The 25,466-nt window shown below is 44.3% G+C and overlaps 1 protein-coding gene across 3 annotated transcripts in view; it reads right to left on the bottom strand.

Annotated features, from left to right (window-relative positions):
* The window catches only part of KAT14 (lysine acetyltransferase 14), a 139,788-nt gene that overhangs the window by 16,306 nt on the left and 98,016 nt on the right, over window positions 1–25,466 (bottom strand). For all 3 annotated transcript variants that reach the window (XM_026683182.2, XM_087960981.1, XM_087960980.1), the window contains 2 exons: window positions 16,931–17,064; window positions 597–772 (listed from right to left, as the gene is read on the bottom strand). In XM_026683182.2, coding sequence (XP_026538967.2) covers window positions 597–772; window positions 16,931–17,064 — 310 coding nt within the window. The remainder of the gene's footprint in view (window positions 1–596; window positions 773–16,930; window positions 17,065–25,466) is intronic.

The following is a 25,466-nucleotide window of genomic DNA, read 5'->3' on the forward strand; positions in this document are numbered from 1 at the left end:
CTCCCCCAGCTGTCCACAAAGCTAGAAAGGTTGGGAAACTATGTATTAGGCAAATAAAGAACTGAACTCAACTAGATTTCACTGTGTCATCTTTGGACTTAGTGTGACAAATTAGCTCTGCATATAATCCCTACCTCCATAAAAGCACATGAAGTTATTCTAGTGAAATTCAATGGCAGCTCTGCCCTCCCCTCAACATTTTGGAAGTATGATTTTCAGAGTGTGAACATAGATGCTATAAGCCATGAGAAGATAAAACATATCTGTTCTTATCTTTTAAATCTCTCCCCTAATGGGACAAAATCAAATTACCAATATTCAATGGCATATGGCCTAAATTTAGCAGTGAGACTTTCAGATTTGTTTTTTTAAAAAAGAGAAATCAGACAGTAATAGAAGCACAAAATTATTATGAGAAAAAAAATTCGAATTTCCATTCTAAATCCATCCCCTACATATGTCAAAATCTTTTAATTTGCTACTTCTACTACCACTACTGAGATAGTAGAATACCTCAGCCCAGCAAGCGATTCATCAATCAGATACAGCATTTAGATCAGGAAAGATTGGCTCGCCCTGATCTAGTAAAATCCTACCTGGCCAGAAGAACTCATGGCACAATGAATTAATGGTCGGGATGTGATTAGGACGTACATAGCAATAATCAATGGGGGCTTCTGGTTCAGCAGTCCAGCTTGGATCATTCTTATGATAATGAGCTCGTATTTCCATTAGCAGCTGAAGTTTGGGAGGCCTGTTCTCATAATCGCGTCTAGAGAGAACAATTGAAAAACTAAGTTAAATGCAATTTCTCCAACAAATAAGACCTACCCCCAAAATAAGACCTAGCCTGTTTTAAAACGTGCCTAATGTTACCCCTACCCCAAAAATAAGCCCTATTGAAGATCGTCATTAGCCCAGGGCAATGGGCAGGACCAGCACCAGAGGTGATGGAGGCTGACAGTGTCTGGCAGCAGCCACACCTGCACAGCATAGGTGAATTGATTACCTGTCCATGGTGGGAGGAGGCAGGCAATCCAGATGTCAGTGTTCCAGCAACCCTCCATTCCAACCAATAACTCCAAGACAGACATCTTTCAAAGGTTCCTTTATTTGGATAGTAACTGGCACATCTGTGAATCCCGAACCTGAACGTTTTGGGCTTCTTTGCAAAAGTCGAAACTATAAATCCATCTCCCCTAGCCATCATCACATCACATGATCCAATCACCATCTGTCCTAAAGTAAGATTCCCATTTCATTATGTGCAACACTCCATGACCTTGAACTAGAAAAAGAATTTTATTTTGTCTAACTAGATATACTCAAATGTATTCCCTCCTCCCACTTTCTCAGGCTCAATTGTGGCAGCATGGGAGCATCGAATTTCAATATGGCTTCCAAAGCTGACATCATGCAGGCCGCAGGAAACATGAGTCAGGCTGAAGTGGGCAGCTGACTGCGGAAGGCTCATCTTTGCATGGCTGACAACAGTAGCAGAGGCAGAGGCAGAGGCGTGGGGTGGAAGGCAGGCGATCCCAATACTCTGCACAAGTCACAGGCATGTGGAGAGACATGAAAACGAGCCTCCCACAGGTGCCCGCCCACTCTGTCCATCTCTCAGCTTGCCTGCAGCCCGTGCAGCATGTTCGGGTTGCATGTCTCCTATGCACTTCTGTCTGCTGCTGATGCTGCCACACAAAGACAAGCCTCCCGTGATCACCCATCTGCTCTGACCCGACTCTCAGCTTTCCTGTGGCCCACGCGGCACATCTGGATTGTGTGCCTCCCCCCCTGCACCTCTGCTGCTTGGACAGGTAATCAACTCACTTGTGCTGCATGGGCTATGCAGCCCCAGAGTACAGCGACCATGGGGTCAGCGGGCTGCAGCTGCTGCCAGATATTGACCCCTGCATGCCATCTTTTATGGCTAATATAACTTTTGACATGCATGTGTGTGTGTGTATGTAAAAATTAAACTTGTAAGGATACCCATCCTCAACTCATTTCAACTGATTAAGAAGTGTATGAATAGGAAAAAATCCAAAGGTAAATACAAATATGCTACCTGAAGCACGACCACAGTAATACTTTCCAACCATCTCTACTAAATATATCTCCCCCGCATAAAAATGTGAATCTTTCGATATGATTCAGTCCTGAATTCCCCAAAAGCAGAATTTCAGGGACAATGGCTTTTTGAGAGTTCTAGTGCTCACTCTATTTCCAGCATGAGTCTGAAAGCTCGGAAGACAAAACCTCTGGTCCCGGGACCGACCTAGATTGGATCTTATAAAACAATGAGAATGAGCTCATCTGGTCTTGTTTCCATATTGTTATTTCAACGTTAACCCCAAGAGCAAAAAATGTATGTGTGTTGATGATAGGTGACTCACTACTCATAGGAACAGTCATCAATTTGTAGGCCAAACAAATGCCTTACTGAAATCCATGTATACTATATCCTCAGCATTTAATTGATCCATTAATTTAGTCATTTTGCAATAAAGTTTGTCTGGTATGATCTGTTTTTGACAAATCCTATATTGGCTTCTTTGCTTGTTTCTAGGTGTTTGCAGATCTTTTGCTTGATTATCTTTTCCAGGAACTTCCAGATATTGATGTCATGCTGATCGGTTTGTAATTTCCTGGATCTGTTTTTCCCCCTTTTTCAAAGATGGGAACCAGATCTTTTTCAGCCCTCCAAAGATCCTGATGCTCCAGGACCTTTGAAAAATATAGTTCAACAGTTCTGAGATAACATCTACCAGTACCTTCAGATTTCTGGGATGTAAGCGATTTTATCCTGGTGATCTGAAGGATGTAATCGATTTGATCCTGGTGGACTGGATTCTTACCATTTTTCTTGCCTATTTTGATTTGTATTCCTATTATGTCCTTTATGACAGGGGTCCCCAACCACCGGGCCGCGGACCGGTATCGGTCCGTGGATCACTTTGCACCGGGCCGCAAAGAAAAAAAAAATAAAAAATAAAAAAAAAATGGCGGCTTTCTTCGCCTTCGGTGAATGCTGCTGGGATCAGGGATCAAGGACACAAATGAAAGAAGGGGAGGGAGGGAGGAAGCAACCAAAGCCTGTCCTACTCTCTGGCTCAGCAGCTTCGGTTTCCTCCTGCCTCGTTCCTCTCTCAGTCGCTCTCTCGCTCCTCCACCAGCCCAGGAAGAAACTGCTTCAAAGAAGCCGGCAGGGTGGCTTTTCCTGTCGGCGCAGCTCCCCCGAAGCGCCTGTTCACCCCCACCCCGCCGCCAATCAATCCAGGTTCAATCCAGTGCTCCATTCTGCCTGCCTGCCTGCCTTCGTTTCTGGTTGTTTCGGAGCAGCTTCGGCTGAGAATAATAACTATTCGCCTCTTTTACTCAGCCAAAACTGCTCCGAAACAACCAGAAACGCAGGCAGGCAGGCAGGCAGAACGGAGCACTGGATTGAACCGCGGGCGGCCGGGCGCTTCGGAAGAGCTGCGCCGACAGGAAAAGCCACCCTGCCGGCTTCTTTGAAGCAGTTTCTTCCTGGGCTGGTGGAGGAGCGAGAGAGCGACTGAGAGAGGAACGAGGCAGACACCTGAGGGATGAGGCTGAGGGAGGGAGACACCTGAGGGATGAGGCTGAGGGAGGCAGGGCCGAGAGGCGGGGCTTCTCAGCCGTCCTGCAGGGACTTGTCCTGAGCCGCGGAGACAGCCGTGGGCCGCCGCCGCCCAGCGCTGTTTTGAAGGCGCTCCTCAGCCAGGCGCAGTTCCTGAATCTGCAGCTGAAACCCTCCGTTTTAAATGTCCCAATAGAAGAGAATATCTGTCGCTCAGGGTTGCAATGAGGAGGCATTGGCGCTCCCTGAACTTGGTGGTTTGCTGGCAGACGTTTTATTACAACATCAGATGTTACCTAGTCAGGTAATGAAACGTCTGCAAGCAAACCACCAAACTCGGACTCCTCCTCCCCCCCCGGTCCTTGAAAAAGTGTTTCTGCGTGAAACTGGTCCCTGGTACAAAAAAGGTTGGGGACCACTGCTTTATGATACTGGTTTTAATAGTTTGGACTATTTTTTTCCTTGTCTGGAGACGGATGTAAAGAATGAAGTTAACAATTCTGCTTTCTCCCTTCTGCCTGTCATTTCCTTGTCATCTTCTCCATTAGTGGAACAATTGTTTCCTTGACTTTTTTTTTTACATGTTGAAACAAACTTTTAAAATTATTTTTGGTATTTGTTCCAACTTTTAGTTCATTCTGAGCCTTAGCTTTCCTGACTTCATCCTTGCAGATTTGAGCTATTTGCTGGTATTCTGTTTTAGTTATATGTCCATCTTTCCATTTTTAAATACTTGTCCTTGTTTCTCTCCCAGCTTGTCAGAAATTTCTTTATGCAAACATACTGTTTTCATCTGGGATCTCGTTTTTATTTCTGTGGTATTGTGTTAAATTGAGCTTTTATAATCTCATTTTTCCGATTTTCCAAGCATCTTGAGATAGCAATCCTGAAGGGGGGGAGGAACCCTTTAGGATTGCTATTTATAAAATCCTTAGTTTATTGAAGTCAGGTCTCTTAAAGTCTGAGACAGTAGTTTTACTTTGTTTGATTACATTATGAATTATGTTGAATTCCAATACGACAGTCACCCTCCCCCAAAGTTCCCGCAACTTCAACCCCCTTTATCATTTCATCTCTGTTAGTAGCAAATAAGTCCGGTGTAGCTGATCCTATAGTTCCCTCCTTTATCTTTTGAGTGACAAAGTTTTCAGCTAGGCTTATCAGAAATTTGTTTTCCTTTCCTTTTTTTACATGATGAAAGAAAAATAGTTGTTGTTTTTGACATTTTTTGCAAGTCTTTGTTCATTATGAGCTTGGTTTTCCTGAAAACTTTCATCTTTACAGATTCAGGCTGTATGCTAATTGCTAACTGCTTTATTATGTGTCTTTCTTTCTATTTTTTATACTTGTTCTTTTTCTCTTACAGTTTGAGAGTTCTTTATGCAACCATTCTGGTTTTTCCTGGGATCTCTTGTGTTTCTTTCTCTATGGTATTGTGCTAGGCTGGGCTTTTATAATCTCATTTTTCAGAGTTTTTCAAGCTTTTTTCTTTTCTCCTTCAAGATTTCCATCCAGAAATACCTTCCCAAGATCTAAATCTTTGAAATCCACTCCCTTTCAGTCTAAGACACTAGTTTAACTTTGCTCTGTTGCTTCTTGTCTGCATTATCTTGACTTCCAAAAATCAAATGGTCGTTATCCTCCAAAGGGACTTCTGGTTGACGTTGCGGTGAGAATGGCTTGGAAATTAGTGGGCTCCGCCGAGCACCGTGAAATCCAGCCGGCAACTGGGGTCAAAGCCGCCTTGTAGGGACAGCAAAGAAAGGAGAGGCGCTTCATGGACCACGAGGAACTCGCAATTTCTTCGTTCGGTCCGAAACAAGCTCTTCTGAGTGGCAGCAGGGATGATGGGCATTTTTGGCAATCACAAGCTGGACAACCAGGACCATAAGATTGGTGCTGGAGCGGTTTGTGGACAGAGCATTGAAACTGGGTGAGATAATATTCAACTCTTACTCTAAAGACTTATCTTAAATATAAGAATTTAAAAAAATAATCCCCAAGCGTTAAGGAAGTGGTGATTAGACACACGGAGAAGATTAAAGATTGAAAATTAAAAGGAAAAAGAATGCCTAAAGGAAGCTTTAAAATATAGCAAGTCTGGAAAAAAGCTTACACAATCTGAAAGGTGATTTTTGGGAGAAACTGTCTTTTTTATTGGTATTCTTAAACCCCCTGGATTTATTGGAAAATCAGCTGTTTTTGACATACTGTTTAATGTTTGAACTTTAAAGCCATCTACTGGAAGAAGAGGAGCACTAAAATGTGAGAACTTTAAATGAAAGTGAGAAAAGTTTAATACACATAACAGAAGAAAGTAAATAACACCTGGAAGGTGTTATCTTAGAAGGCAATTTGGATATTTTGAACTATTGAGTGAGTTTCTTTCCCCTCTTGAAAATTTTTAAGACAAATTAAATTGCAAATAATTAAATTCTATTGAAACTGATTATTGAATTGAGGAATGAAAGATTGAAGAAAACATAGTAGATTAATTTGGATTTGGATTACTAATGTTAGCTGACCCTCTAATTTTTAATAAGACAATTTTAATAGGATATTTTTTTGAGAGAGATGCATTGTTTCCCAGATACAAAGATTAAAGATGTAACAAAGAGACAAACTAAAATAATGAAGGCCAACAGATTATTATTATCACTTTCTCCTCTTTCATGTTGGAAAGAGCCTGAAAACAATTTCAAGGAAAATTGTTATGAGCAACTAAGCAGAGAAACGAAGCATCTGGGAGCACAATCATCTGTATTTCCAACCAAAGGTCAACATCCAATGAGGGAACAGAGGATTCTAAAAGTAAAACTACTGGCTCAAGGGATGGTGCCACAAAGAGAACTTTGGATTTTTCTACTATAGTTTACATTACTTAGAAGAAGGACTTCTAGCAAGAGATGGGTCACAAGGACTTCTAAGTATTGTTAGAAGCTAAGGTACCAAATACGTGGATGGAAACAAACATAACTCTATTTTTATACATATATAAATTTTATTAAGCATTTTTCAACTGCAAACATCACTCTCATGCCGACACAAGAGTCAGACTAAATGCAGATAAAAAACTACAGGCCAATATCTCTACAAGGATGTCCATTGTCCCCTCTACTTTTCATATTGACATTGGAAGTGTTAAATAGAAATATTAGACAAGATGCAAAGGTATGGAATTAAAAAGTATGGAAATTAAAAAAAAAATATATAAGACAAAGGCATTCGCAGATAATTTGGTCTTCATATTAGAAAATCCCCAAGAAACTGGACCCAAATTAATTTTTAAAAAGTGTGGTGAAGTTGCAGGGCTGAAAATAAATAAAGAAAAAAACTAAAGTACTAGTTAAAAACCTTATAAATAAACAGAAAAAAAAGGTTTAATGGAGAAGACAGACATCTGGATTGTCAAGAAAGTAAAATATTTAGGAATTCAGCTAACAGCAAGATGTGCAACCATCAAATCAAACCATACTAGGAAACAGTCGATATAAATCGTAAAGAATACAAGCGACAAAGTTACAGTCATACAGTCACAAGTGGAAGGGGATGGGTGATAAGGAGTGATGAGAAGATTAATAGTAATAGTAGTGCAGACTTTGTAAATAGTTGGATAGTGTTGAGGGAATTATTTGTTTAGCAGAGTGATGGTGTTCAGGAAAAAACTGTCCTTGTGTCTAGTTGTTCTGGTGTACTCTATAGCATTGTTTTGAGGTAAGGAGTTGAAAGTTTATGTCTGGGATGTGAGGAGTCTGTAAATATTTTCACAGCCCTCTTTTTGACTCGTGTAGTATACAGGTCCTTGACTGAAGACTGGTTGGTAGTAATTGTTTTTTCTTGCAGTCCTAATTATTCTCTGAAGTCTGTGTCTGTCTTGTTGGGTTGCAGAACCAAACCAGACAGTTATAGAGGTGTAGATGATAGACTCAATAATTCCTCTATAAAACTGTATCAGCAGCTCCTTTTATTTATTATATTATATTATAAAAATATAATAAAGAAATATGGAAATATAAGAGGATCAATTTTATAAGGAAGGTTTATTAAAAAGGATAAGTAAATATTATTATTATAAGACCAATACCAATGTAATGAATATTATTGTAAATATTACAATTATTATTTCTCAAATTATTTGTAGGCAGAAAGCACACTGTTTCTTTAGAAATGGAATTTTTTTATATGTAATAAAACTTCTTTAAGATAAAAAACACACACCAAGGACCAGAAAGAATGTGTTGGGAAAACAACTAGCCAGGCTCACCCAAGGACTTTAAACTAGGACTGAAAGGTGAGGGAGACCAAATTTTAAGACCAATGCCAAGCATAACCCACAAGACAATGAGCCAATGAGAAAGGGAGTGAAAAGTAGGAAGGGAACCTAGTACAAAACAGGAAAGGTTGGAAATAGATACGAGATCAGTCATAATGAGCTTAGATCCTATACATTAATATTCAGAATTTGGTAAAAACAGGGAGAACTTGAAGACAAGTATGGTATTATTGCTATTACTGAAATTTGTTGGGATAAGCCCCACAACTGGAACATACTGTTAGAAGGATATAAACCAGTGGTTCCCAAAGTGGGCGGTACCGCCCCCTGGGGGGCGGTGGGATGCCTTAGGGGGGCGCTGAGGCAAGGGGGCTGGCAGGGGGGCGCTAAGAGGGGGCAGGGGGGCACTGGAGGTGAGCAACAGGGCACAATTCAGGGGTGAGAAAAAAATCCCACCGCCGCCGCATTCAAGGCAAGGCCCCGCAGGATCACCCCATTGACTTGCACGCTCTGGTGCAAAGAGGTCCGCCCGAACACAGCATTGGGAAAGGAGAGCGAAGCCAGAGTGGCTTTGCTCTCCTTTTCAAACATCCCACCGCAGTGTTTGGGGCAGTGGGGTGTCACCCCGAACGCAGTGTTGGGAATAGGAGAGCAAAGCCAAAGTGGCTTTGCTTTCCTTTTCAAACATCCCACCGTGGCGGCGTTCCACCCCATTGAGCCCCTTGCACCGGAGGCACCTGCCCAAGCAAGTCCGAAGCGGAGCAGTGCACAAAGTCAATGGGGTGAGCCTGAGAGAGGAAAGAGAGAGAAAGAGAGAAGGAAGAAGACAAAGAGAAAAGGGAAAGAAAGAAAAAGGGACAAAGAAAGAGGGGGGATGGAAGGAAGGGACAGAAAGAAATAAAGAAGGAGGGAGGGAGGGAGAAGAAAGATAATGAGATATCTATTCTAGTCCAATCACCTGCTCCAGCAGGGTCAGAAGGGAGGGTGTGTGTGTAATTTACCAATACATTTTGGTTTTGCCTTCTTCAGAATTGGCACTGTAATACATTGGAGAAAAGTAATTTTTAGGGTAGAGATCTGGTCCAATGGATCCTGTTTAAAGCCTCAACAAAATGTGAGAGCTTCCTGATAGTCTTGGCCATGTTTCGTCCACAAAACCTTTAATTAATAGAAGCCAAAGATGTTTCAATGTGCTGGCAAGATGCAGGCAAAGATGTTTCAATGTGGAAAAGGGTCTCTAAACTAGGCCTCATTTCAATCTGATGCATCAGGTCTCTCTCTCTCTCTCTCCTCCCTCCCTCCCTCCCCCCTCCATAACCCCCCTTCTTTGTCCCATTTTCTTTCTTTCCCTTTTCTCTTTCTTTTCTTCCTTCTCTCTCTCTCTTCTCTCTCTCTCTTTCCGTCTCCCAGGCTCACCCCATTGATTTGGTGCATCGCTCCGGTTGCACTTGCTTGGGCAGTTCCCTCCAGTGCAGCAGGCTCAATGGGGTGGACCTGTGGGGCCAGCACCTAGAATGCAGCAGTGCCGGCACGTTTGAAAAGTAGAGCAAAGCCAGAGGTCAGTAATTTTTGCTGCAAAGAATCACAAAAGCTTCTGGGTTGTGCACAAGAAGGGACACACATGTCAATGCAATTCAGCAACATAAAATAAAGAAATACAAATAAAACAAATCAACAAGAATCAGCAAAGCATCTCTGATTAGATTTTATTCACTACTAGAATCTAATCAGAGATGCTTTGCCAATTCTAGTCCAATGACCTGCTCCAGCAAGGTTGGAAGGAAGTATGTGTATATGTGTGTGCATGGCTGTCAAAACTCTAAAAACAGGTCAAGTAGTTCTGGGGAGGCCAGTCATAAATTAGAACACTTGCTAAGCAACCAGCCATTAAGTGAGGACCACTTGTATTTGGTTTGCCAGTCACCAAACCACGCTCACCCAGTCACGTGACCAGCAAGCCACACCCACCGTCATGTGACCAACAAGCCACGCCCACCCAATCACGTTGCCAGCAAACCACACCCTCAAATTAGGCCACACCCACAGAAATTTGAATCCCGCCCCTGCGTGGGGAGCATTGAGGATGAGTTTGTAGCATCAAGGGGGCGGTGGACTGAAAAAGTTTGGGAACCACTGATATAAACTGTTCAAAAGAGAAGGATATAAACTGTTCAAAAGAGAAGGATATACACTGTTCAAAAGAGAAGGATATACACTGTTCAAAAGAGGAAGCGTTGCATTGTATTGTAAGGAATACGCCTCTACAGAATTACAGAACACCATGGATGAAAGCCTTCTTAAATGCATTTGGGTGAATGTGAGAGGAAAAAGAAATGAATTGCTAAAGGTGTGTACTACAGGAAACTTAATGAAGCAGAGAAATAGATTAATTTTTTGCTAATCACTTAGCAAAATTAGTATCTGGAAAAAGCCTAGAAAAGATATTCAGATTTATGAACACCTAAAAATGAACTAAGCAATTGCTGGAAGCCAGCATGAGTTTGTTAAAAAGAGATCATGCCATTCAAATGTTATTCCTGACTAAATTAGTGGATCAAGGAAATGCTATGGATATAGTATACCTGGACATCAGTAAGACATTAGACAAAATAGACTGCGGCCCATTTCTTGGTATGATAGAACAATGTGTGATAGTACCACCACTAGATGGATTTGCAGTTGGCTGACCAACTGCACTCAGTGTAGTCCTTAATGGAATTACATCTACATGGAGGGAAGCATGCAGTGAGATACCTCAAGATTTTTTCTTAGGCTAATGCTCTTCAACATTTTCATAAATTATCTAGATCGGGGTGGGATTCAATTTTTTTAGCAACCAGTTCTGTGGGTGTGGCTTTATGGCCATATGACTGAGTGGGCATGGCCAGGTGGCCATGCGACTGGCAAACCAAATACAAGTGGTCCTTGCTTAATGGCTGGTTGTTTAGCAAGTGTTCTAATTTACGACTGACCTCCCCAGAGCTAATTGACCTGTTTTTGGAGTTTTGACAGCCATGCATGCGTGCACACACACACCCCACACACACAAACACACGACCAATTACAACATCCCACACAGTCATGCGACTGAGGTTTTCTATGTTTTTTGCCAGCTTCTAACAATTCCTTCTGGTTTCTGGTTAAAAATGGGAAAAATGGACTTATTTAACAAACACAGTGTTGGCTTAATGACTACAAGGTTCACTTAACGACCATGGTGTTCTGCTACCTTAAACACTCAAAGAGCCATTTTTCTATTTTCTTTTAAATCTCTCTCTCTCTGACTCTTTCTTTCTCATCTTTCTCTCTCTCTCATCTTTCTCTCATCTTTTTCTTTCTCCCTCTTTTTCTTTCTCCCTCTCTCTCCCATCTCCTTTCACTCATCTCTTTCACCCCCCCCCTCTCTCTGTGTCTCTTGTCTTTCTCTCTCTCTCTTTCCCTCCCTCCTCTCTCTGTCCATCCTGGGGGGCGGGGAACAGGAACCTCTGAACTGGTGTCGGGTGGTGGGAATGACGTTCGGAGGCTGACGAGCCAGTACTGAAGACCAGATGGCTGGAAGGGAGATGGGGTAATCCCATAGTCTCCCCAAAAAGAATGCTTCTGGTGAGGAGTAAAAGAAGTGCGGTGGGAGGAGACTTGGCAGGTGTGAGGGATGGTGAGCGCTTCATGGCTCCTGAAGGGGGCTGAGCCTCCCTCCCTGCAATATCTTCACCTGAGGGCATCGCTGGCAGCTGCTTCCTGTGGCTCAGGAGGTTTCTCTCTGCAGCTGCGCTAACAGCATTCAATATGGCTGCATCCCTCCTCCTCAGCCTCATACACACAGAGCATATATGCACACATCTCACAATGCCGGAGGGACTCTCCAACGCACTGTCTCCTCGCAGAAGGTCCTGGCCTCACGTGTGCATGCTCTGTGTGTATGCCTCCCTCTCTTCTGACAAACACTGGCCAAGCAGGTGAGCAGCGTCATGTGGGGCAAGTGTCCTCTCAGCCAGCGCGGCCATGTGGCTCCGACATCATACATATGCAAGTTCAAAGACATCCCGGTATTCCCGGCTTTGGCTGCAAGAACTGCACACAGCCTTCCCCACCACGCACTTCCTCCTCCTGCCGCCCCATACGAGGCGGGAAGCCTGAGAGAAAGCACCTGGCCCAAACACACAGCCCTCCACAAAAGAGTCCTTCCTGGGGAGCAAAGCAAGAACTTACTGATCCATCCCAAAAGCAAGCTCCAGAGTGGCGGTGCTCGCACTTCAGGAGGACAGCCTTCAGGGCCCTGGGAAACCGTCTTGTGCAGCACAGTGTTGGGAAACAGCTCTGGGCGGCAAAGAGAAACAGGATAATTCAACCTGGCTGCTTCTCTGCCTTCCGAAGCCCCTTCCCAATGGAAGGGGGACTTGCAGGACCCAAAACTAAATTTTGCTGTGCTGTGAAACACTCTCTCACTCACCCAGCAAGAGCAGCAGGCGAGAGAACCAGCCTCTGACCTGGAGACCACATGGAGCCGCTCAATGTTTTCTCAGGAGACTTGTTTTTGATGGCGGCAGCAAAAGGCAAGCATGGCTGGGGGGGAGGTGGGCGGCAGTGGCAAAAGGCAAGTGGTGGTGATGGTGGAAAGGCAGGCAGTGGCAGCAAAAGGCAAGCAGCGGGGGGGGGGGGAAGGTGAGTGGTGGTGGCAGCAGGTAGGCGACCCGGGCTTGCTTGCAGAGCCTCACTCACTGATTGCAAAGGCAGGCAGCAATGGTGGCCAGGCAAAATGGTGGCCGGGTAGCCTAGGAATCGGGACTCAACCAGGGATGGCGACAGTGTCGGCAGGTAGGTGACTAGGGCTTGGCAGAGCCTCACTCACCCAGGAAGTTCAGATCAAGCCAGGGCCGTGGCAGAAGGCAGGCAGCGTGTCAGCGTTCCAGCAAACCTCCATTACAATTGATAACTCCGAGACAGACATATCTCAAAGGTACCTTTATTTGGATAGTAAACCTACAGCAGGTTTCAATAAAGTACTATGGAACACTGGGTGTATTTTCCCCAACACCCGGGGGACACTTAATTGGACTGTAACTGGATTGAATATCTTAGATATAGGGAATGGACCCAAGAATTTGGGGCCCAACTTCCTACTGGGAAGTTTCAACTTGAGATATTTAGTTGACAAAAACACTTTGTCCCCTACTTTAAACAGTGGTTGGAGGGATTTATGTTTGTCTGCTTGTTTTTTATATTCCTCAGCAGCTTCAGTTAAAGCTTTTTCCATATCCTCCCAACCTTTCTTTAATGAGTCCATCCACTCCCTTAATGACATGAATGTTAGGGGTTCCCTAGGTAACTCTGGCATAGGGACAAAATCCATGCCAGTGTTGATTTGGAACAGAGTCAAGCCTGTGCTGCTGTGTACTGCATTATTGTAAGCAACTTCTGCAAATGGCAACAGTTCCGCCCAGTTCTCCTGTTGATAATTTACATCTAATGTATTGTTCCACCATGGCGTTCGTTCTCTCTGCTGCATCCACGTTGCACGCAGGATGGAATGCTGAGGAAAGCCCTTGGGATGACCCAATGGACTTCAAAAACTCTCTCCAGAACTTAGCAGTAAACTGTACACCTCGGTCTGAGATTAATCTACGAGGTACTCCGTGGAACCTATAGATCTGCTTCACGAACAGTTTCGCCAGTTTCTTAGCCGAAGGTAGTCAGTTACATGCTGTAAAGTGGCCTTCCTTAGAAAGTAAGTTGATAACAGTCCAAATCACAATACTTCCTCCACTCTCAGGTAACTCTACGATAAAGTCCATCGTGATTTCTCCCCATGGCTTCGTTGGTTCAGCTACTTGTTGAAGGAGGCCAGGGGATTTTCCAGTTCTGTGTTTCATTGTGGCAGAAATTGAGCAGCTTTTCACATAGTCTTCAACATCTTCTTTGTAGTGCAACTGAGCTACCCAATCGGAAACATCCCCATTATTCATCCCATCTGTGATTGCAGCAACCAGGTCGCGGTCTGTTGCATATTGGTTTCCAAACCGATCTATGTGGGACCAGATCTGAGTGAGAAAGTAAGCAAAATGTTCACGTCGTTCGTCAAAAGTTTCTTTTAAAGCCATTTGGTCTGGTCTGAGGGGTGGGATCGCATAGCAACTGTGGTCTGAGCTGGAATGTACTGAACCGCCCTTGGTATGTAGGGACCCTGTAGGGGTACTCCAAGGGGTGTCTATGTTGGGATCCGATGGCCAGTTGGGTCACTCTGAAGCAGGGTTGCTCCAAGGGCCACTGAATTTGTTACATTCTTCTCCGCAATGGGAAGAGGGGGGTGGCTGCTGTCTGCTCAGATCCCTTTGCTGAGAAGGGATTTCTGCTTCTCTTTGGGCTCAGGGTGCTCATGAACCAGGTAGTACAACGGGTGCTGACAACCACCGGCATTAGATCCACCCTCGACCAGGATAAAATCCCCACCCTGGAGGAATACTCTCTGCAGGGGGTAATCTCGTTTCTGGTTGTGGAGGGGGGGCTTGGGGGTTGTAATGTACCTAATGTCGACTGCATCTGCTGTCTCTCCCTTGCTTCTTGGGTCTGCTGGGAAAGGCCGGTTCACAGGCCACCCCCAACTGATGCCACAGTGATTCCCCGATCAATTCTCGGACTAGGGAAAGTAAAGGTGGGCTGCGTTGGGACCCAGCTCGTCTGGTGAGGTTGTGGCTGTGAGACATAACTTTCCACCTTAAGTTCCTGGAATTGTTCTGGGATTCCTGCCAAAGACTGGCTTCAGGATGGAGGCCACAAGTTGCAGTCTTGGGAGTTGTCTGATCCCAACATCCCCCCACTTCTCCACTCTGTCTCATAGGCTGTCCTTAGAAGGCTGGAGAAAGAAAGGCGTTCAGGCAGCTTCTCCTCCGGTATCACCCCTGGATTCAGCTGTCTGGCAGCTCCTCCATGAATCTGTCTCCTGAGGCTGGTAGCCTAAATCTACCTCCTTGGGCCAGGTGCCTAATCCCCATCTCTCTTTTGCTGCTTCTATCGCCTGCAACACCTCTTCCGAAGGGGGGCTAGTGGCTTCAATTGTGTCCAGCCCCATAACCCCTTCTGTAGCTCCTTCCATTTCTTTCATCTTCGCTGAATCTCCACACTGCTTCATTTTTGGAATCAATGCTGCAGCTCAGCACCCCTGACAGCCCCCTTTTTGTGGTGCTGGAGTTCATTTAGAGATTTGGGATGTCAGCGTTCCAGCAAACCTCCATTCCAATCAATAATTCCGAGACAGACATATCTCAAAGGTACCTTTATTTGGACAGTAAGGCACATCTGTGGAATCCCAAATCTCAAAGATTTTGGGCTTCCTTCAATATTCAAACTACAAATCCATCCCCCCTTGGCCTACATTACATCACATGGCCCAATCATGATGCGTCCTAAAGTCAGATTATTATTTCATTCTGCGCCGTACTCAATGACCTTGAACTAACAAAAGAATTTTATTTTGTCTACTTAGAGCTACTCAATTGAAACCCCACTTCTCCCACTTTCTCAGGCTTGTGGCAGTGTGGGAGCATCGACTCCCAAATGACTTCCAAAGCTGACACAGCGATGGCTGGCAGGCGGGTGGGCAAAGACAGGCTGCAGGCAACGATGGCATGTGGGTGAGATAAGGAATGACTGGGTGGGGTGGAGGGGGTGGGCCAGCCAGTGGTGTGATTTGCCGGTTCTGTGAACTGCGCAGAATCGTAACAAATGGTTCGCCCAAACCAGTCCAAACTGGTCAAATCCCACCCCGATCTAGATGGGACAGAATGCATCAAATTTTCAGACTACAACAAACTAGGGGGAATAACAACGAGGAAGACAGAGTTATAATTCAGAAGGATTTTGACAGAGTTGAGCATTGAGTCCTATCCAACAAGATACAGTTCAGTGGTGAGAAAAGTAAGATCCTACACTTAAGCAGGAAAAACTAAATGCATAAGAATAGAATAGGCATTACCTGGCTCAACAAAGTAATAATTGTGAAAGGGATCTTTGTGTCCTAGTGGGCCATTAGATACGTATGAGCTACCAGTGTGCTGCAGCTGCCAAAAGAGTAAATGCAATCCTAGGCTGGATCAGAGGGAACAGAGGGATAGGATCAAGATAACAAGAAGTGCTACTAGTACTAGTGAGGCCACACTTGGAATATTGCATCCAGTTCTGATCATCACAATACAAAAAAGATGCCGAGACCCTAGAAAGGATGTAGAGAAAAGCAAATAGATGATAAAGGTTCTAGAGACTAAACCACAGGATTAATTCTTAAGGGAGTTAACTACAGTAGATACGTCTAGCCTAACAAGGAATTACATGACAGGGATGACATGACAGCTATCTCCTGGTACTTGAGGGGCTTTCCTAAGGAGGAGGAATTGACTTATTCTCCAAAACACCTAAAAGCAGGACAAGAAGCAATGGATGTAAGTTCATTAAAGAGAGATCCAATCTGGAACTAAGGAAAACATTAATGACACTTAAGAAAATTAATCGGTGGATTAGCCTGCCTCCTGGAGTTTTGAGAGCTCCATTGTTGGAGGTCTTGAAGAAAAAATTGGACAGCCATTTGTCTGGAATGCAGAAAATCTCCTGCTTTGGGAAGGGAGCTTGACTAAAAGACCTCCAAGAAACTTTCCAGCCCTATGATTCTATGACTCTGATGTCACCGTGTGTATGTGTTAAATCTAAATATTTCATCTCCCGTTAAACTCACCAGCTCTTCCTTCAGCAAGTAAGGTATATGTGGCTGTTACATTTTCCCACATAATGTTAAATTATCAAAATGTTTAGCATCATAATCTTAGCACAGTCCACTGACTGTGGCAGGAAGAGGGAATGTCCAGTTTCCCTTTCCTTCTATATGCAGAAGCAAACTCTACCACCTATCCTAAAAGCTTTTACTTCTTCATCTTTTATGTTCTTCATGACAAAGAAATGAAAAGCAATAGGAGTGACCAGTGTTATTTCCTTAATTATCAATATTTACCACGATCAAAGAATATAAAGGAGCCAGAAGGAAAAATGTCTTCCCAATAACTTATCTATACCTGATATAAGGTTTCAAAACACGAGAAGTATAGGGACTGACAATGCTATGATCAGTCGTATCTTCAGAGCCTACAAGTCGGCACCAAAATGTTGTAGTTCTTTGTTGAAATTCTTTCACAGCAGAAACCTTAATCTGTAAAACAAAATTAAGAAATAACTGAGTTACAAAAGTAATCAGGAAATAAAAACAGTGAGATGGCTAGTACCAATGATCAATCAGATATGGCAGATGCATATGATGACATCTAATGTTAAGCAGAATAAAGTTAATTTAATATACAGAGATGATATAGGTATCCAAAATAGCAAGAAGCTGCATGCATCCTAGAGAAACCGACTACTGAATAAGTGGTCTTATGCATATAAAATCAAATTGCTTATCTTACTTTGATGCCCAATATTGGGCAAGATAAGTAAAAAAATTCTGAATTGGTGACACTGCAGGGACAAAAAAATTAACAGCAGCAAATTATAAATAAATTTACTGCTTTTATTTTTATATATTTGTTGCACAAAAGTTATTCTCAGGATATATTTATTTACCTTTGACTGGGAAACAGAAACATCTCTACATGTGACTGGAAGAAATTTCACAATGCCTGGAAAGAGGCTGGCAATCTATGAAATATTACAAATTTGGAACATCTACACATTCTTCTTTTATGAGGAAAATAGGCCCCCCATTTACCTCAACATTTGAAAAGAGAATCATGAGATCCCTGTCATCCTAAAAAAAACTAGAAATAGAGAGGCTACTAAAATAAACATAGTTGCCAAAATTCTCATATCCATTTTTTTTATTAGCATTATGCTGTGAGATTCTAGTTTTCTTGGTTGTGAACAGTTGCTAGAAACCAAGTTTGCCTCCATCTGCTTTGATTTATAGCTTTGAAGAGGTATGAAATTGCAGTTCAAATTATCTAGAGCAGTGGTCGCCAACCACGGAACCACTAGTGGTCCGTGAGAAACTTTTAGTGGTCCACAGAGAAATGTCACCCCAAAGCACCCCTAAAGCAATTAATCCAGGCTGCGTGGGAACACAAGGCTGGCTGCCCACATAGCCTGTGGGAACACAAGGCTTGCGTCGCTTGCATTGCGAACAATATGAGGTAGTGAGGAGAGGAGAAAAAGAGAGGAGGGAAGGAACTTGCCCCACTTGCCTCGCCTGGCTGCTTCTTTCCGTTTCTTTCTTCTGCTTTTGGTTGCACACAAGGAAAGCAGCAAAAGTCTTTCTTTCTCTCCCCCAAACTCCTCCAGAAATGAGTCTTTGGGACCCTGCAAGGCATCCTGCTCCAAGAGGCTGTGCCAGCACGACAAGCCTCACGAATACTCATTTCTGGTGGAATTTGGGGGAAAGAAACACTTCTGCTGCTTCCCTTGCATGAAGCCAAAAGAGTCTCAGTCTCTCTCTCTCCCTCTCTCCCCCATAGAACAGAGCTGGAGACAGTATCCTGCGATCCCAAATAAAGAATGGTCGATCAGCAGGAAAACGGGGTGGGGAGTTTTCCTGCAGACTTTTTTTGGGATTTTCCCAGGTCTTTGGTCGGCGGGATTTAAAATTATGAGTTTGGTGGTCCCTGAGGTCCAAAAGGTTGGCGGCCCCTGATCTAGAGGATGCCAGTGTGTCCATCCCTAACCCAAGTTCCTCCTGAGAGTAAAAAATATTTTTTCTGGTTTTGTTCTTGCTTTCTAAAAGTAGAGGACCATCTTTCTCTTCTGCTCTGCAACCTTTTCTCTCCCATGACACATAGCTGTACTTTGATTTCCTTCTCATTCCTCAGAAATGCTTCTGCCAATGACTACCATAGCCTCAATATAGTTTACATTACAGGTAGTCCTTGAGTTACGAATGTAATGCCCATTCCATTCATAACCTGAGGATTTGTAGGAGTGAATCTTGTATCCAAAACGAGATCACTCCCTCCTTTTGCCCAAGCATTTGCTAATCAAATGTGAGGCTCATTAAGTGCACATGAGGTATTTCAGGGTAGGGAAAGCCATATGGGGCCTACTGATAGAACAGGCCACCTGCCTAAGACAATCCAAGGTCTCCCCGACTCACTGAAATACCTCATGCTCCCCAAATTGCTTTCCCTCCGAACCTGCCACACCGGGTCACTTACCTTGTGAAGATCTAGGAAGCAGTCTCCTCTCCAGCCTCATGTGCCCCTCTGCAATTCTGTTCGGCCTTCTGCAGGCCGTCCCGGCCTATTGCAAACTGAAATGGAGCTTCGGGGGTGGGGGTGGGGGGCTGGAAGCTCCATTTTGGCCTGCAATGGGCCAGGATGGCTGGGGTGTCAGAGGGCCAGATCCAGCCCCTGGAGGATCCATTTTGGCCTGCAATAGACCAGGAGAGGCCTACAGAGGGCCAAATGGGACTTCTGAGGGGCGGATCCTCCCCTCAGAAGCTCCATTTCAGCCGGAAACAGATAGGCTGAGGCCTCTGGACTACTGAACGGGACTCCTGAGGGGCAAATCCTCCCCTCAATTCCATTTTAGCTAGCAATGTGCCAGATGAATGTTGCAGACCCTCTGCAGTTGTTCGTAAGGGCAAACAACTGCCGTGGTGCTGCAAGAGTCATAGTTTCGGACCTTGTTCGTAAATGCTAGGGGGAGGGGGTTCACGTAACTTCGAACATTCGCTAAGGGAACGCTCGTAACCCGAGGATTATCTGTATTATAGTCTGAAGCAAGCTTGGGAGCTTTAGTACTAACAACAAATAATTTTGGCAGTTAATAGGTAGTTAACCATTCATTTAGTGACCGAAGTTATAACAGCAACAAAAAAAGTTATGACTACTTTTCACACATGACTGCTGCAGCATCCCCATAGTCATGTGATCAAAATGCATATGCTTGACAACTGGCATGTATTTATGACAGTTGCAGTTCCCAGGAAACATGTGATCATCACCTTTTGCAACTTTCTGACAAGCAAAGTCAATGGGAGAGCCAGATTTACCTAACAAACTTCTGCAGTGATTCAATAAACAACTGTGGTAAGAAACATTGTAAAATGAGAAAAACACATATAACAACTGTATTGCTGAGCAATGGAAATTTAGGGCTCAATTGTGGTCGTAAATTGAGGATAGCAGAAATTTTTAATAATATTGCTGTCAACTCGCGACGCTTTCCTGAGTTGCCATAGGCAGGGGAATGGGAAATTGTGCCTTGCAGCTGCACCGAAGAATTCACAAATCAGCCGAAACAAAAAATTGGGGGGAGCCCATGACACCCACCTGACCAAATAAGTGAGGCTAGAACTAGCGAACCACTGGGAATCAATTCGATTTGTAATAGCACCCAAAATGACAGAAACGGTCATACTGGGACTCTTATGGCTAGACAAGTGGGGCCCGACCAGCAAGGGGGAAACCAGAGGCTGAGGATAGCAAGAGGCCCCCAGCCCCTTCTGCACCAGCAAATATAGGCACTACCCACTGTTAGGAATAACAAGGTTACCTAACATAGTTTGGGTAAAATAATATATATAAACTATGATAGTAAGTTTAAGTGTGTGTCACTTTAAAATGCAAAGCAAGTAATTTTGGGTGCGGTTGTAAAACCGCCATAAGAGGGAGCAATAGAACCTGCTGGCTTGCTTGCTTGCTGGATTGCTGGATTGATGGTTTGCTAACTGCGTGTTCCCTGCTGATGAGTTTTTTGAACGTCGAAGGAAGAAAGGAGTTTTGACTTCGTTATATCTCTACTGCGAGAAGATATATTACTGGACTGATATTTGTAAGTTTACTGACCTCTTTTTCGACACTGGACTTTGCAACTGAATAATCCCCGAACGGACTGAACTAGTGAATGATATATGGACTGTTTGACTATGCTAAAACTCTTACTGGAATAAACTATTTAACTAGCACAGTGTATCTGTTTTACTGAGTGTAAGCTACAAAAACGTTTATCTCACATATTTGCCTGCCTGCCTGACTGCCGTGCAGATTCTGCTAGGGTGTATCCCTAACACCCACATAAGAAACTCCCCCTGGAGCCTCACCAGAACAACTGGCCCCAGAGACCAAAAGGATTCCTGGAGAATACCAGGACCTCACTGAAGTGTTCAATGAAACCGAGTGTGATGTCCTACACACATACCCCACCGTGCAATGGACTGTGCCATCAGAAACATCCCCAGTGCCAAGCTTCCCAAACTCTATGACCTGGCGCCACAGGAAATGCAAATACATAGACAAAAACCTAGCAAGAGGGTCCATCGAGCCAGCTAAGCCCTGAGTCACGGCCCCAGTCCTATTTAAAGAGAAAAAAAGATGGAACTATGAGATTATGTGTGGATTTCAGGGGGATGAACAATGTGTGCGTGCACAACCTATATCCACTCCCTTTCATGAAGGATATGCTGTCCCACTTAGCCAAAGGAAAAGTCTTTACTAAACTGGACCTCAGAGAAGCATATAACTGAGTCTGAATCAGGGAGGGAGATGAATGGAAAGCAGCTTTCAACTGCCCCCTAGGAAGCTTTCAATTCAAAGTAATGCCTTTCAGACTGCAGGGGGCCCTGGCGGTGTTTAATAAACAAAGTGCTGAATGAGCACCTCTACAAGGGGGTCCTCGTCTACCTGAATGACATCCTCATCTTTATTGAGACCATAGAAGAAAATACCGGTAGTTCACCAAATGCTTGAAAATCTTTTGGTGGCAAACTTATACATCAAGCTATCAAAATGTGAATTTTATTGCTCATGGCTAGACTAGCTGGGCTACCGAGTGTGAAATGAGGGGATAGAGATGGATCCAGCCAAAGCACAAGCCATCCTAGGATAGCAACCCCCTTGCACCTGCAGATACTAACAAAGTTTCCTGCAATCACAAACTTTTACAGGAAATTCATCCCCTCCTTTGTGAAAATTGCCAAACCCATGACAGACCTCCTAAAAATAGGGATCCCAGGGATGAAGCCCCACCCGGGCAACCCCTACTGTGGGACCTAATTTGCCAAGAGGCATTTAAAACACTAAAAAAACTCTTTGCAAAAGAACATGTACTGAAACACCCCCACTCCAAACAACCCTTCATCATCCAAGCACACACCAGCAACATGGCGGTGGGAGCATATTACTCCAAAGAAACTGCCAGGGAAAATTACAAACTTGTGCCTATACCTCCCGTAAATTCAGTGACATGGAAAGATGATGGGCAGTGTGGGGAAAGGAGGCTTTTGCGGTAAAATGGGCACTACTAACCTTGCGTCACCTTTTGGAAGGGGAGAGAAATCATTTGAAGTCTGGTCTGACCATAAGAATCTGGAGGTCCTTAGTACCCCATGGGAACTATCGCCCAAACAAGTCCACTGGGCTCAACCCTTCAACCGATTCAACTTCATGCTAAAACACATCCCGGGGGGAGGAATTTCCTAGCTGACACCCTCTCCTGAATGCCCTAAATACAAATGCGGGTAGGAGGAGGTAGTAAACACCCTTACCCAAGCTGCGGACCAAGTGACCACCTGCCAACAACGCCGCAACCAGCAATGCCAACTCGCAAGAGATTTAACCGTGAAACTCAAAACCAAACTGGAAGCAGACCCCTGGTTCCATGACAACCAACACATTTTGACAAAAAAGGAGGACCTAATGTGGAAGGGGGCGAAACTCTACATCTCCAAGTCCCTAGGCACCTCAATCCTCCAGAGAAGCTATGATGTTAAATCGGTGGGCCACTTTGGATTCCTAAAAACTTTAGTTAGTGAGGAGACAATTCTGGTGGCCCGGCATGAAGAAAGATGTGGACTATTATGTAAAAAGCTGCACCATCTGTGCTACTATGAAAAAGAGACCAGGAAAAAAACCCAAGTTGCTGCAACAGGTGGCAGAGTCGAGACCATGGGAGGAAATTGCAATGGACTTTATAGTCGAGTTGCCAAAGAATGGGGGGAACACAGTGATCTGAACTCTGTTTGACTTATTCTCCAAGCAGGCACACTTTACACCCTGCAGCAGACTACTCTCAGCCCACCAGCTCGCCTGGCACCCATTAGGCTAAGTGGGGTTTGGCTGGAGGGTCTCAGTGCTCCAGGAGCTCAAGAACCAGGCTAGGCACTTGCCCTCCATTGCCCGGGGTTCCAGGCATATCACACCACCATCCAGGGGTTCTTCATGTGGCCTGAGAGGGACAGCAAGGCTCATCTGGTGGAAAATGCTTTGGCGCTCACCCTGGCCTTGCTTTTCTCCACTGGACACCCCTGAATCCCCCCTCCCAGCCTTTCCTGTCCCCCACAGGCCACTGTTGCAATTGAAAGCATGGAGGAGAAAGTTTGCAGGAAGCAGTTTCCACCGAGTCCAACTTCTACCTTGACAGATCTCTGGAAAGGACAGGGTGGCGGGGGACCTACATGAGCAAAGGCTGTCCCAACAAGCCAGCATCCTTACCACACACAATTGGAAACAGGGATTCCCTTTAGAAAAGGGCTAGCCTCCGTCCACCGGGGAGCGCTGTTCCCCTGCCTACTCCTCTTGCTCTCCAGAGATCTGTCAAGGCAGAAGTTGGACTTGGAGGAAACTGCTTGCTGCAAACTTTCTCCTCCACGCTTCCATATGCAGCAGCGAAGTCCACTGCCTCCTGCTTTGCTGGGAGGTGCATAAAACAAGGAAATGCCAGTGGTGTTTGGGATTGAGAGAAATCTCTTTTGGCATGCTGTGCACACATGTGCATGCGCGCGCACACACACACATTCTAAGCTTGGAGACTTTTATCTACATCTGAGCTTGCAAACTGGCAATCATGCCTGGGCTTGGGGAGAAGGCCCTCTCCTTCCTATGTGGATAAAAGTCCCCAAATTTGAAAAGCGATGTGTGTGTATGTGTGTGCGTGCTGCGCTTGGCTGTCAGCAGTCTGGGGAGGCGAGGAGTTTGTGGGGTATCGAATTGTCCCTACATTGAGTTAGCTGATGCAACTTGTTCTGTCCCGACCCAGCCTTTCCGAGTCAGCTGCACCCAGTGAGCAGCATTGAGCCAACCACACTCACCCAACCATGCCCACTCAGTTGCGGCAAGCTGGCCACTCAGTCACCTCTACCCAGCCACACTCACCTGGCTGCTGTGAGTCGTCATAGTCTTACATGCAACTGGTTCTTTAAGGACAACTATAATGCTAATGTGGCCTTCAATGAAATTGAGTTTGACACTCCTGCCCTAAATGAATTCAAATCACCAGGACCAAATGGATTGCATTCCAGAGTTCTGCAGGAATTGGCAGACATGATCATGGAACCATTGAATCATAATGGTGCACCTGGGCACTACCAGATGACTGGAAAAAAGCTGATGTGATTCCAAACTTCAGAAAAAGGGGGAAGCTCTGAAAAATGATTATAAAACCTCAGTCCACCATATTATCACTGGAAAAAAAGAAAAGAAATCCAAGAAAAAAGCAGCATCTTCCAAAAATGGAAAAAATGGATGTAGGAAACTACAGACCAATCAGCCTGATATCAATACCTGGGAAAGTCCTGGAAAAGATTGTCAAGCAACAGATCTGCAAATATCTAGAAGCAAGCAAAGTTATAACAAGATGGGTTTGTCAAAAACAGATCATGCCAAACAAATCTTATTTCATTCTTTGACAAAGTGACTAAATTAATGTACCAGTGAAATGCTGTGGACTTAATATACTTGGATTTCAGTTAGGCATTTGACAAAGTAGACCACAAACTATTTAATGAGGTAGAAAAATGTGGGATAGACCAGATGGATTCATAATTGGCTGGCAAACTACACTCAATGTGTAGTCCTTAATGGAATTACATCCACATGGGTGGAAGTACATGGTGGGGTAACCCAAGGTTCCACCTTAGGCTCATCACTCTTCAGTATCTTCATACTCTTCCCTCCATTTAGTGAGGGAACAGAAGGGGAACTCATCAAATTTGCAGATGACATCAAACTGGCAGGAATAGCCAACACTCCAGAACATAGGCTCAAGATCCAGAAGGATTTTGACAGACTTGAGCACTGGGCCTTTTCTAACAAAATGAAGTTCAATTATGAGAAAAATAAGATTTTATATTTAGGCGAGAAAAACATGGTTTCAAGCTTCAAAGATATTTTGCTGTTGCCGTTATTATCGCATCTCAGCTTGCCAACAAACTATGGGGGGAGGGATGGGAGATAGAATGTGGCCCAGACATCAAGAGATCTTCATGAGAACCAAGGATACTTCAGCAGGTGTTTACAAAAGCCTGATTTTCCCACAACAATATCCGGAGAATGTATTGGACAATACAGAGTTCACATAAAGTTCGCATTCTTCCACCCCCTAATTAGCTCAGGTCACATGTGAGTGGAATAATTTAACTATGGGACTTAGCAGGGGAAAGATCTAGATCTGGTTTTGCCTTGAACTGTGCTGAAGTGATGTACTCAATAAAGTTTTGCATGAACAGATTGGATCATCTCGGTTGTGCTTGCTTTGGTTGGGTTGGTCAGTTGGAACCAGTTAGAACCAGCTGAAAGTATGTGGGGCCCTTCCCTATCGTGAGGGTAATCAACCCTGTTACAGTAGAGT

Source organism: Notechis scutatus, chromosome 3 (genome assembly GCF_049901735.1).
Source record: "Notechis scutatus isolate UNSWTSFEM ecotype Mainland chromosome 3, rNotScu1.2, whole genome shotgun sequence".
Taxonomy (NCBI): domain Eukaryota; kingdom Metazoa; phylum Chordata; class Lepidosauria; order Squamata; family Elapidae; genus Notechis; species Notechis scutatus.